The sequence below is a fragment of the Myotis myotis genome, unplaced genomic scaffold, assembly GCF_014108235.1.
Source record: "Myotis myotis isolate mMyoMyo1 unplaced genomic scaffold, mMyoMyo1.p scaffold_m19_p_11, whole genome shotgun sequence".
NCBI classification, from domain to species: domain Eukaryota; kingdom Metazoa; phylum Chordata; class Mammalia; order Chiroptera; family Vespertilionidae; genus Myotis; species Myotis myotis.
The window spans coordinates 11394492-11407950 of record NW_023416315.1 but is presented as its reverse complement, the minus strand read 5'-3'; the positions used below and the strand labels follow the sequence as shown (position 1 = coordinate 11407950).

At 36.8% G+C, this 13459-nt stretch overlaps 1 protein-coding gene across 9 annotated transcripts in view; it reads right to left on the bottom strand.

Moving 5' to 3' along the window:
- Nucleotides 1-2317: 2317 nt before the first annotated feature.
- Nucleotides 2318-13459, bottom strand: part of PNPLA8 (patatin like phospholipase domain containing 8) — a 31993-nt gene continuing 20851 nt past the window's right edge. For 4 of the 9 annotated variants that reach the window (XM_036327463.1, XM_036327470.1, XM_036327464.1 and 1 more), the window contains exons 8-10: nt 13222-13416; nt 7393-7588; nt 2318-3340 (exon numbers count right to left, since the gene is read on the bottom strand). In XM_036327463.1, coding sequence (XP_036183356.1) covers nt 3066-3340; nt 7393-7588; nt 13222-13416 — 666 coding nt within the window. In that variant the 3' untranslated portion in view covers nt 2318-3065. The other 5 variants (XM_036327468.1, XM_036327466.1, XM_036327465.1 and 2 more) reach the window with 4 other exon arrangements.

Here is a 13459-nt window from a genome sequence, read left to right as displayed (position 1 = left end):
TTTTTTTGCTCTTGACTGGATGTTTTTATACTTCCTCATATTCCAAATCGTTGATTTGATTTTTCGAATCCTTTACTCTGTTGAGTTCCTGTAATATTCTTTATTTCAGTTAGTGTATGCTTAATTTCTGACTGCTCCTTTTCCATGTCTTTGACATTCTAAGATCCTTGAGAGTCTTACTAACCCCTTGATGCTCTCATTAATTCATTTGAAGATCTCATTAAGATCCCTGAGTAACCTTAAAACCATTTCTTGAACTCTGTATCCAGTGGTGTGCATGCTTCAATCTTTCATTTGTAACATGTATCTTTGTCTACACATTTTGGCTGCTTCCCTGTGTTTGTTTCTATGTATTAGGGCAGAGCTGTTATGTTTCCTGGAATTGGTAGCATGGCCTTGTGTAGTAGGTGACCGGTGGCTCAGTCTTCCCAGTCACTTAAGCTGGGTGTGCACCCCAGGTATCAGTTTTTAATTGCATTGTTTTTAATAATTATTTTGATAGGTAATTTAAATAAAATGCTGCATCAAGTATTACTTTTAAAATTTTTACTATTTTTAAAATATATTTTTATTGTTGAAGTATTACAGCTGTCCCCCATCTCCCTGCCCCCAGGTCTTCACTACCTTATTGCCCGTGTCCATGGGCTATGTATATGAGTTCTTTGGTTTACTCTCCTTGTCCCTCCAATCCCACATCGAGGTATCTCAGTCTGTTCCATGCCTTCATGCTTTGGATCTTATTTTGTTGGTCAATACATTTTGTTCATTAAATTCCACAAATAAGTGAGATTATGTGATATTTGTCTTTCTCAGTTTTTCTAGCTCTAATACTTGTATACTATTCAAAACTGTGACTAGAATTATTTCTAGAGCATAGCAAGTTAGGTAAAATTTTGATCTTTGAACTCTAGAGGTCCTAGCTACTTCAGTAATTAGCAGCTGGATAGTAAGTGAAAAGGAGAGGCAGTTGTCAGGCACTGTGCTGGGAGGGCGCGGGAGCGGAAAGGAGTCCTTCCATTATACAACCAAAACAAAGTTGTAAGATCCTCCTCTATCCCTTCAGACTGCAGGCAGACATTTTGTGACATCCTTCTCCACTCAGAAGATCCTTTGATATCTACTTTATCCTGAATAAAATGAGGCTTGGGAGGGGAAGAAACACACAGTGTAATTATAACCCCCAGGGGAAATCCCAGTCAGCCCCTATGCCTCTAGGGACAACTCTATCTGAGGTACTATTAATAAAGAATAGTATCTGCAGCAAAAACAGAACTGAAATATCACCAGCATGCCATTTATTACAGAAATAAGAAATCTGAGACATCCAAGAAGGCCTAAGCAACAAAACAATTTTTATACTCTATATTTTTATATAATTGATGAGTTGGAGAATTTAATCACATTTTATTTCTAAGACAGACTCTTCTTGGTTTCTTTCAAAAGAACAGATATTTTACTTGTGTAGGACTGAAAATTCATTTTCACAACTCTTCCTATCTTTTGCTTGTACATTTTCAGAATTTACTTTTTAGGTTACCATCAAGAAAAGTAAGCAAAATTTTAGAGCTAGCTTTCCTCACTTTACAAATGACGTATCTGAAACCAAGAAGCTGTCTGCCCTCCTCCAGGTCACAAATGGGTCTCTCTGCATTAGAGCTTGAGCCAGGATTAGCATTCAAACTCTCAGCTCCCCTCAGCACTCCCTGAACCACACCATATCCTGTGAATCAGCAAAGAACAACATGACAACCTGGTAAACTGTGGTTTTAGCTTTAGTTTATACATACAAAGCAAAGGACACTTACCTTTTTTTTTCCATTTTCTTGAAAAATCTAAACATAAGGATTAACAAGGCAGATAGATAATAAAACAAAGATGAATTTGGTTGGTATAAACAATGATCGGAGTTGATGTTATTAACCTCTGTGAAATCCAGTTAAAGGAGTTAATATGGTAAAACAAGCCTAACTTATTTTTTTTAAATATATATTTAAAAATATATATTTTTAAATATATATTGATTTCAGAGAGGAAGGTAGAGGGAAAGATAGAAACATCAATGATGAGAATCACTGATTGGCTGCCTCCTGCATGCCCCCTACTGGGGATCAAGCCTGCAACCCAGGCATGTGCCCTTGACTGGAATCGAACCCAGGACCCTTTAGCCTGCAGGTCAACACTCTATCTGCTGAGCCAAACCAGCTAGGGCAAGCCTAACTTATTTTTTAAAGCATACTCTTGATAGGTATAATCAAATGCTACAAAGAAATGGGGAACTACATTACGAATAATAAATAATCTTAAAATGACTTTAGCCTTTTAACAAATTATTTCAATAGTTTATTTTTGTTAATAAGAATATTTTCTTAGTAAATTAAAGTAATTAATTTTATGACATTGAATAATAAGCTAGAGCTAGAAAAGTTAACATACAGCATTATCTTGAAATTTCAAGGGTGAAAAGTGATTGACTGTAATCTCACCTATGATTTTGAATCAATCAAGTTTGAATAGAAAACTGTTTCTGGTTCTTTCATATTTCCAATGTAAAAGTACTTTGACAGAAAAAATTCCACTTTTCTGTGTGTGTTTAAATGATATTACAGTAAAAGGCAACATTTTGATAGCAGAATGTAGCTCGTGAATACATGTGATGTAAATTTAAAAAGAAATTAGCTTTTCCACATGGAAGAAAATCAATGATCAAATAAATTCAACATGATTATGGTGACTAAAGCAAAAATATCAAGTATGATATTTTTTCAGTTGTTTGGCATATATTAATATATTTTCAAACATCAAACAATATAACACCGATATCTACAACAACCAACTAGCACAATAAGATTCTTAAAATATAGCTAATTATTAACATCATAAAAACCTAATTCCCTTATAAATTCTGCCTCTGTGCTGTGCAAGCTAGTCCAAGCACCATCTTTTTCAGGATTCCCCAGAATTCATAAGTATTTCAAAGTTAACTCATGTTGAACCCTATGATTTCTCACTGGGTCTGTGGATCTTCTGAACAGGCCTTCATTTATGGGAATATACACACACACTCATCACAATTTTGAAAAGAATGAAAGGCCTTCATACATGTCAGATTTTAATTTTATCCAGTCATTAATTTTCTGCAGAGTTGTTTTTTCTTGACGTAAAATTTTTGCAAGTTTGTTCATTTTTTCTTCATTTCTTTCTATGTATCTCAACCCTTCCAACTGCAGTTGATCCAGCTTTTCATTGCGACTTTCATCTAGAGGTATGTTTTCACACATTACAGGATTGAATCTAAAATAGGTGTCAGGAGGTAACAGACCATCAAGCATTACATGGACTTCTGTTAAAACAAACAGAGACAATAGGGTGGTTAAGAAAAGTTATTCTACAGTGATCCAATGTTATTTATTTTTTAATATATTTTATTGATTTTTCAGACAGGAAGGGAGAGGGATAGAGAGCTAGAAACATCAATGAGAGAGAAACATCGATCAGCTGCCTCCTACACACCTCCCACTGGAGATGTGCCCACAACCAAGGTACATGCCCTTGACTGGAATCGAACCTGGGACCTTCCAGTCCACAGGCCGACTCTATCCACTGAGCCAAACCAGCCAGGGCTCCAATGTTATCTTTTTAAAAAATTCTATTCTTTTAGGAAAATTATAAAGCCTTGCTTATTTTATCATTCCAGCTAATTAACCTTAGAAAAGGAATCCGTAATAATATACTATAAAATAAAATTCACCTATCAGAATACTTCATATAATTCTGCTAAATTAGGATACTTGCTCTAGTACTTTCTTCTCTCTGTTTTTGGTCATACTGTTAGCCACTGCTGAAATGCCTTTTCAACCTCCATTTTTTTATTTTTTTTATTTTATTGATTTTTTACAGAGAGGAAGGGAGAGAGATAGAGAGCTAGAGAGCTAGAAACATCGATCAGCTGCCCCCCGCACATCTCCCACTGGGGATGTGCCCGCAACCCAGGCACATGCCCCTGACCGGAATCGAACCAGGGACCCCCCAGTCCGCAGGCCGACGCTCCATCCACTGAGCCAAACCGGCCTCGGCATCAACCTCCATTTTTTTTAAAAAAAATTTCTGGAGTTATCTTTATTGAGGCATAATTTACTCACAATAAAATTCACCAATTTTAAGAAAAAGCCAAGTTCTGACACATATACAATGTAACCACCACAACAATCATGACATAGACCATCTCCATCACTTAAAAATTTCCATCATGCTTCTTTATAGTTGGTTCCTCTTACCATTCTCTCTTCTAGAATTTCACATAAAATCATAGCCCTTGTATGTCAAGCTTTTTTACTTAGCAAAATGCTTTTGAAATTCATCTATGTTGTAGCATATATGAATAATTCCTTTCTTTTTACTGCTGACTAGTATTCCATTATACAATTCTATAGAATAAAAGGCTAATCTGCAAATCAACCAAACATCAGAATGTCACTATGACATGCACTGACCACCAGGGGGCAGACGCTCAACGCAGAAGCTGCCCCCTGGTGGTCAGTGTGCTCCCCCTGTGGGAGTGCTGCTCAGCAAGAAGCTGGGTTCAGGGGCTAGCAAGTGCAGTGGAGGTGGTGGGAACCTCTCCTGCCAATGCGGCAGACATCCCCCAAGGGGTCTTGGACTGAGAGGGTGCAGGCTGGGATGAGGGGACCCCACTCCCAGCCCCTAGTGCATGAATGTTGTACACCGGGCCTCTAGTATAGCATAATTTGTTCTCTCCTGTCTAGTTCTCTTCAGTTTTTAGATATTAGTAATAATCCTCCTAGAAATATTTATACCTAAGTTATTTTTGTGGATCGATGATTCTATTTCTCCCAGGAATGAAATTGCTGGGCATAAGGTAAAAGTATGTTCTTTGTTTTTTAAAGAACTACAGTACTGTTTTCCAAACCATTTTCTATACCATTTTGCATGACAACCATCAATACACCAGAGTTCCCACTATTTCACATTTTTGCCAAAACTTGGGATTATCAGTCTTAATTTCAGCCATGCCAAAGGATGTGTGGTGGTACCTTGTGGCTTTAATATTCATTTCCCTAATGACTCAGGATGTTGAGAAGTCTTTCATCTGTACAGTGGGGCCTTGACTTACGAGTTTAATTCGTTCTGTGACCGAGCTCGTAACTCAAATTACTCGTATGTCAAATCAAAAAGTGAACGAGTGAGACATGTGATGCTGGGCTGATGATGTGGCGTTCACTGTGATGTTCGCTGCGCCAACTAGCGGTGGGGTATCTGAAGCTGGCTCGTAACCCGAATTTTAGCTCGCAACTCAAAGCAAAAAATCGGCCGAGAGACGGCTCGTATCTCGAAAAACTCATTAGTCGGGACACTCGTAAGTCAAGGCCCCACTGTATATCTTCTTCATGGAATGCCTGTTCAAATATTTAGCTCATTTTTTTTTTTTTACTGAATTTTTTTCTTCTTTTATAGATAAGAATTCTCTCTATATTTTGGATATGATTATGTATTTCTGGTAATGGATCAGGATTTTTACTAAAATTTATTTCAGTCTGTAGCTTGTCTTTTCATTATTAAAAGTGTCTTTGAAATATCAAAATTTGTAATTTGATAAAGTCTTAATTTTTCTTTTTTGGTTCATGCTTTTTGTGTTCTATCTAAAAAATCTTCACGTACGTCAAGGCCATTAAGATTTTTCTCCAGGGTATTTTTTCTAGTAGTTTTACCTGTTATAATTAGGTCTATGGTCCATTCAAGTTAATTCCTGTATATAGAATGGTCAAGGTTCAATTTTTTGAATATAGTTATCTGGCTGTCCCAGTACCATTTGTTGAAAAGAATATCCTTTACTCATTGAGTTACCTTTATCAAAAGTCTTTTGAGCTTACGTGTATAGATCTATTTCTGTATTCTCTTATTATATACCACTGACCTATGCCTATCTTTATGCAAATAACAGTCCCTTGTATTTGTATAGTTTTGAAGTCAAAGGGTGTAAGTACTCCAACTTTGTTCTTTTTATTTTTTTAATATATTTTATTGATTTTTTACAAAGAGGAAGGGAGAGAGATAGTGAGAAACATCGATGAGAGCGAAACATCGATCAGCTGCCTCCTGCACACCTCCTACTGGGGATGTGCCCACAACCAAGGTACATGCCCTTGACTGGAATCGAACCTGGGACCTTTCAGTCCCCAGGCCGATGCTCTATCCACTGAGCCAATCCAGTTAGGGCAACTTTGTTCTTTTTAAAAACTGTCTTGGCTATTTTAGGTCCTGTGCATATCCATATAAATTCTTCATAAACTAGAGTATAAATACATAAAAGCAGCATTTCATGTTTCTTAAAAATTTCAAATGAGCCCATCACAGGGTTTGCACAAAGTATGTGTTTAAGTATTATGAAACTTACTGATTACAGTTCTTTTTCCCCCCTCAGATTGCTTACAGTAAGAATATTTTATTGACTTCACAATAAAATTCCACATAGTGAAAAATCCAGTATATCAGCTTTTCTTGGGTTATCATTTAATAGATGAAAGTCCTCAGTGGGTTGTTTAAGATCCTTCCATAGGCTAAGGACTTAACTAATAAGATGGTAATATGGAAAATGTGAGATTCAAAAGCAAGGAGCTAAGTGGTAACAATTCTTTGTAAAAATTGAACTGACTTCACATAAGACTTAAAAATAAAATAATAAAGAGATCTAGCAAGTTTGGGGAACAGAAAAAATGAAAATGTAGCCAGCTACACTTTATAAAAGGGGCACATTTTGAGAGGGGAAAGGGAGGAATAGATATATTCAAAAGCTGGGTCTTACAAGGCCTAGAAATTTCAGTGAATAATATTTCTGGATTTGGTTCTAGGTGTGACAGAAAGCCTGGAGGGTTTTGAGCAGGGTAAAAAACATGATTTATGTTTTTAAAAAAATCACTTCAGCTTTTATATGAAGACTAGATTATTGGGGCAGAAGAGTGAAGAACTTATTCTAATTCCAGTTTGCCTCCACATTACTAAATAATCGAATTCTGTAAATATTCTAATTTTCTCACTGTTATGTGTATATTTCAATCAACCTGACTCCTTTTCTTTTCCGTTTTGCAACTGGCAGAATAGTCCCCAACCAAGCCTTTGTGCTAATCCAGGTTTAGATACTTTTCCAGCTGTAAGTAGGCAAAGGCAGCACTAACTCCCGCATAGAGAATAGCCTCTATTCTAGGGTCATTTAGAAGAAATGAGTGAGGAGAAATAAAAACAGAAGACTTGCTCCCATGTGCTTCCTAAGCCTACACAAATACAGACATAACATACTCTTTTGCAGTTAGCATGAGCATATTCTACTAAAAGCTGAATTTTAGAAGTTAAAGTGCTCTAAAATAGCAAACAACTAACCTTCTGTATCTGTTGCACTGTTGATAACATTAGACAGCTTGGCTTTCAAGCTTGTAGATGTCATGGTGTTTTTCACATCACTCTCATAACGTCCAGTGCCTAAGGATACTATACACTCTAGGGGGACGTCTGGCCAAAGACATTTACATTCATGCATTGCTAAGGCTGAAGGGTTATTCAGAAGCAAACCTCCATCCTGCAAAATATAAGTTAAGAAAATATAATACAGAACTCTTAAAAGTGAAATGCTATTTTACAAATATGAAAAGAAAAATTATATTTTAAACAGTTTGAAATTTACTCATAGGAAAAGCTGGATTACATAATAAATTCAACAACATATTACTTAAAAACAAAAGGTTCCTTTAAGGTGAATTGAGTTTACATACCACAGATACAAAGAAGTCATGTAAAAACTCACAGGCCTCACTGGCCTTATTAAGCTTTCATTTCTTATTATGAAAGTTCTTTGAACTTCTTGGATTGCTTTACACATTTTGCTCAAAACTACTGAAATGAATTAAATTATTTTTTAAAGATATATTATCTTTGTTTAATGGTTAATATAGCTCCTATTTAAAACCTAAGAAAAGAATTATGGCTCTGCCCAGCTGGTGTGGCTCAGTGGTTGAGCATCGGCCTATAAATCAGGAGGTCACAGATTCCTGATTAAGGCATATGCTGGGGTTGTGGGCTCGATCCCCAGTATGGGGTGTGCTGCAGGCAACCGATCAATGATTTTCTCTCATCATTTACGTTTCTCTCTCTCTCTCTCTCCCCCCTCTCCTCTCTGAAATAAAAATAAAAAAAAATTATGGTTCTCCTAAACAATTAAAGCTAATTCTTCTTTCACAAGTCAAATATAACCAAATTAATTCAATGAAATTTAAGCTGAAATTTTGTTAACAGTATAATTTCAAAGTTATCACATTCATTATAATGCAGACATAACCTAAACAAAGCAGGCAAATTTTGTACTTCTAAGCATTTATCAATTATCAATATTATTTTGAAGAATTCAAAAGAGGATAAAAAATGCTGATAGAGTACTATAAAAATGTAGTAGAATGTAGTGCAAATTTCTCTCTGTAACTTTTTTTTTATTGCTTAAAGTATTACAAAGAGTATTACACATGTCTCCTCCCCGCCCCACCCCTCCCCCCGACATTCCCCCAGCCACCCCTACCCCCCAGTGGCTTGTGTCCATTGGTTATGCTTATATGCATGCATACAAGTTCTGTAACTTTTACCTATTAATTTAAGATTTTGCATTTTGAAGTTTCACAGAATTGGTCATCTTCTACTCCCATAATGTAGCCATTTGTGAATTATTTGCAGTTTTCTGAATGAGCCACCTTCTCTGGCCTTCATGCCGTTGCTCATGTTGTCATCTCAAAACACACTTTCCCTGGCCTCCTTCTTTACTCAACTAACCCCCACTTATTCTTGAAAATATGGCCCAAGAGTCATTTATTCTATTAAGAACCTAACTGAAATAATACTAACATATTGAGTAGAAAACAATCCATTTCTACTGGAAGATAAGACATTACTGAATTCTATAGTAGTATATTGAAAAAGAAATTTGAAATGTCTTAACCAATAATAGGAAGAGAAATATAACCTTAAATTGTCATTCAATAATGCAACACATATTTTAAATGAAGGTCCTGTTATCAAAGGGGAGCGTGGCTTGTCTCCCCTCGATGCTGGTGGAAGCTGGACTAGCATTTCCATAGGCCCAGGTGAGTGCTGGAATATGTACACAGAGCTCTGGCTGATCACAGGATTTCAGTTCTCTCCAGGACCAGCTGCCCTCAGTGTTATCGATCTCGTAACTTGTTGTCTGTCTCTGGCACCAGAACTTCCCAGCACCATATACCTTTGCTCATCCACACATTCTCATTGTGTCAGAGCTATAAGCACATGATCTGAGGGGATCCATTTCGTCTTGTTACTGCCAGGACTGTGTTTCTGTACAGAGGTTCCCTATTAAACTCTTTACCGTACAAGGCTGGACTTATCTGCCTTGTTCTTTGATCTCTCAGCTCCTTCGGCATTGGGGCTACTTTTCCACACACAGCTCTTCCAAAACACACCTCTCATACTTCTTAATTATAGTCCTACTTGCAATAACTGCTTACACAGAATATTAATCTATAACACTCTCCTAATTCCAGAAAGGGTATAAAGTAATTTACATTAAAACACATGTCACACATGACAGTCAAAAGGGGTTTTAAAAATGAGAATGAAAATAACTGAATATTCTAAGAACTTATCAAATAAGAAGATTGTAAGTTCCACATTTTAGTTTTAAACTTCTTGGCAACTACTGAAAGATTGGAAAGAAACTTGCTTGAATGTTTTCTTTGTTTAAGCAACCAAGATCATTCACACCTTAGAATATGCTAATCAACCTTACACAGTGTTTTTTGAAGAAAAAAATACCCCATTTCTTCCTCAAATACTGGAAGAGAATATGCAGTAAAAAATATGTACTTAAGGTTTGTTTATACTCTAGATTCCATTTGAATATTCTTATTAAATTCGATGTGCCAATCTTTCTAAAGTAAAGTGAATGTTTTACATGAAAACATATTCTTTGTACACGTAGTCATGTGCTTTACATAAAATTTATACAAGTTACTTCAACCTAAATTCAAAGATTATGGGCATCAATACAAAAATGGCTAAGCATGAAAAGAAATAACATTGATCTATCTCAGTGGTTCTCAACCTTCCTAATGCCGCGACCCTTTAATACAGTTCCTCATGTTGTGGTGACCCCCAACCATAAAATTATTTTCATTGCTACTTCATAACTGTAATTTTGCTACTGTTATGAATCGTAATGTAAATATCTGATATGCAGTATGTATTTTCATTGTTACACATTGAACATAATTAAAGCATAGTGAGTAATCACAAAAACAATATGTAATTATATATGTGTTTTCCGATGGTCTTAGGCGACCCCTGTGAAAGGGTCGTTCGACCCCCAAAGGGGTTGCAACCCACAGATTGGCGACCCACAGGTTGAGAACCGCTGATCTATCTGAAATGGAAAAAGAACTACTAAATTACTTTGGTTTATTATGTGTATTCTACAAGGTTGAATTAAACTTTAGAACTACTACTTCTTAGATAGAAAGCAAATTAGGTCACTTCTTTTGAAGTCTGGGAACAAACATATGGCCCTGAAATGCACTGATTTACCATTTGAGACTTTCACTGATATTTGTCATAACAGCAATTCTGTAGCATGACAATCATTTTAAAGTTGTAAGACTTAACTATTACATTTTGAATACGCTGTTACTTCTCATTTATGACATGGCAAGAATGTGGAGAAACAGTTGTTAAAAAGAGCAAGTTGGGGATCCTTTCCCCCTCCCTATGTGGAGTCTGTACTTGTTCTTTAATAAATTTCCATCTTTGCTATAAAAAAACAAACAAACAAACAAAAAAAACAAGCTACATCTATATATATAAAACCCTAATATGCAAAAAGACCAAACGGTGGAACAACCGAACCACTTGCTATGATGTGCGCTGACCACCAGAGGGTGCGTGCGGAACATGGCAGGTGTTGGCCACAGTGGGATGGTGGGGCAGGTAGGCCAGGGCACCAGACCAAGGCAGGGCACTGGTTGCTGTCATCGGGGTGAGCCTCTGGTGGTTACTGAAAATTCTTTGCTCCCGTGTGCCGTGGTCCCGCCCAGCACTCGCACCTGCTGCCAGCCCTGAATGCCCCTCAGGGGTTCTCCACCTCCCCCTGGCTCCTGAGGGGCGATCAGGTTGGCAGCTGCCTCTTGCACCTGCTGCCGGTGACAGCCCCGCTCACACCCGCAGCCGGCACCTGGAGCTGGTCCTGATCACTCAGCTCCATCAGCGGGTGCGAGTAGCAGCTGCCAGCCCCAAATGCCCCTGAGGGCTTCTCCACTGCCCCCTGCTCCTGAGGGGCGAATGGGTGCAGCAGCAGCTGCTGGTTCTGATTGCTTGGTGCCATCAGCGGGTGTGAGTGGCAGCTGCCAGCCCCAATTGCCCCTGCTGATGGAGCCAGCCCCGCTTGCACCTGCTGATGGTGCAGAGTGATTGGGGCTGGTGCTGGTGGCGGTGGGAGCAGGGCTGCTGGTAGAGAGGGGACCAAGGGCCACAGCAGGCGGGGCTGGGCGGGCGCGTGGTGAATGGCCCGAGACCTGCCCCTGTGCTCATTGCAGCCTTGCGGCCCACAGTTCCTTTCAAGGTGCATGAATTCGTGCACCGGGCCCTTAGTATTAAAATAAAAACTTTATTTTGACCAATAAGGCCTGAAATCAATGTGAGAAAACCTCTATAGCTAGCACCTTTTGTCCTGAGTGGGGGTAAAAGAAAAAAGAGAAAGGATTCGAGAAGGGTGTCTTACATAATCAACAATGACTGGTTTGACAAAAAAAGTCTGAATTTACTCCAAAGACAAAAGAAATTCTACTGTAATCTCTTAAGTACAAAGATAGAAAGTGAGATAGCTGACAGTAACATTTTAAAATATACTTAGCTAATATAAAAATATAGGAAAAGATAAAATTGATAAAAATGCTGTAACATTAACACATATAAATTAAAATTATATAGTTACTATATAATTTATGTATGATATTTTGAATAACACCTGAAAATTCTTTCAAAATATTAGTGTTTTTCTTAACATATATCTGAATAACAAATAAAGAAAACATACCATACATCAGTGACTAAAGAGGAAAGGCTACAGACTGGATCAAATGAGACTAATATTAAGTGGGATATCATATAAAAAATTAAGCATATATAAAAATATATATATTTCAGAAGTATCAGCTCAAAACTTTTATTGCCTTAATACTTAGTATAAGTTATGAGTTAAAATTTCCATAGTGGGAAAAACTTAACAAAGAAAAAAATTTAAAAGTAAATGAGTCTATATAATAGAAAAATAATTATGAGAAACAGAAATAATATTCAACTTTATATATCATTTAGTCCTAAATTTTAAAACAGTATAATTACTGAAAGCATCTTGTCATTTAACGGTTGTGATCCTAGTTGATACTTACCCTTTATTAAGATACAAATTTTTAATTTGTAAAATGGAACTAACTCTATTTCATAAGCAGTGATGGTTAAATGAGATAATACATGCAAAGAACTACATAAGTGTCTGGAACATAGCTAATTTAAGTGTTTATTAATATATTATTATATCCTCTCTTTCAAAATATGACCACTAAGTGTAAGGTATAGCGTAGGGAATAGAGTCAATAATATTACATGACCATGTATGGTGTCAAATGGATTTTAGACTTATCAGGGTATCATTTTGTAAATTATGTAGTTGTCTATATATAAATTACTAAATTACTTTTACGCCTGAAACTAATATATGTCAATGATAACTGAAACAAAAGTTATTTTAAAAAATCACCCAAACTGTCAAACAGATTGGATTCTGCATTTCCAGGGATGGGCTTCATTTGTGATTTTTACCACACTTAGAAAGCCAATCAGATGTACTACTTCATTTTTTCTAACAATAAAACTATCATAATTAGCTATGTCAATCACTTTATATGAAATCCTGAAAAAAAAAAAAAAAATCTTTCCTAAAATATGCTCTTCAAGCCAGGCAGCTTGTTAAAGAAAAACCAACAATTAAAAATAGCTTCTACTGCACATCTTCTGCCACACGGAGACATAAAGAAGAAAGTCTCCTCGGTTGATGCCTCTATAAGGTCAGTGACATTCAGTAAGTGCTAATTCCTTTTAGTCATGTAAAGGTTTACAAGATAGGCCATAGACTCAACTTACCTGATGAAGATCACTTCCCAATGCATACTCTGCAAAGTAGCCGGGGGCAGCCGACGAGGCTCTAATGGCCTGCCACATTTTGTACTGACAGCCTCCCAAATAGTGAGAGTTGATTCCAGGAAAATGACCATAGTTTCTGAACACAAAAGCTTTTGGTATGACCCCTCTGTTTACTATGGTACTTACTGCAGCTACCTAGTAAATTAAAAAGTGAATAATATCCATTGTAACCAGCAAT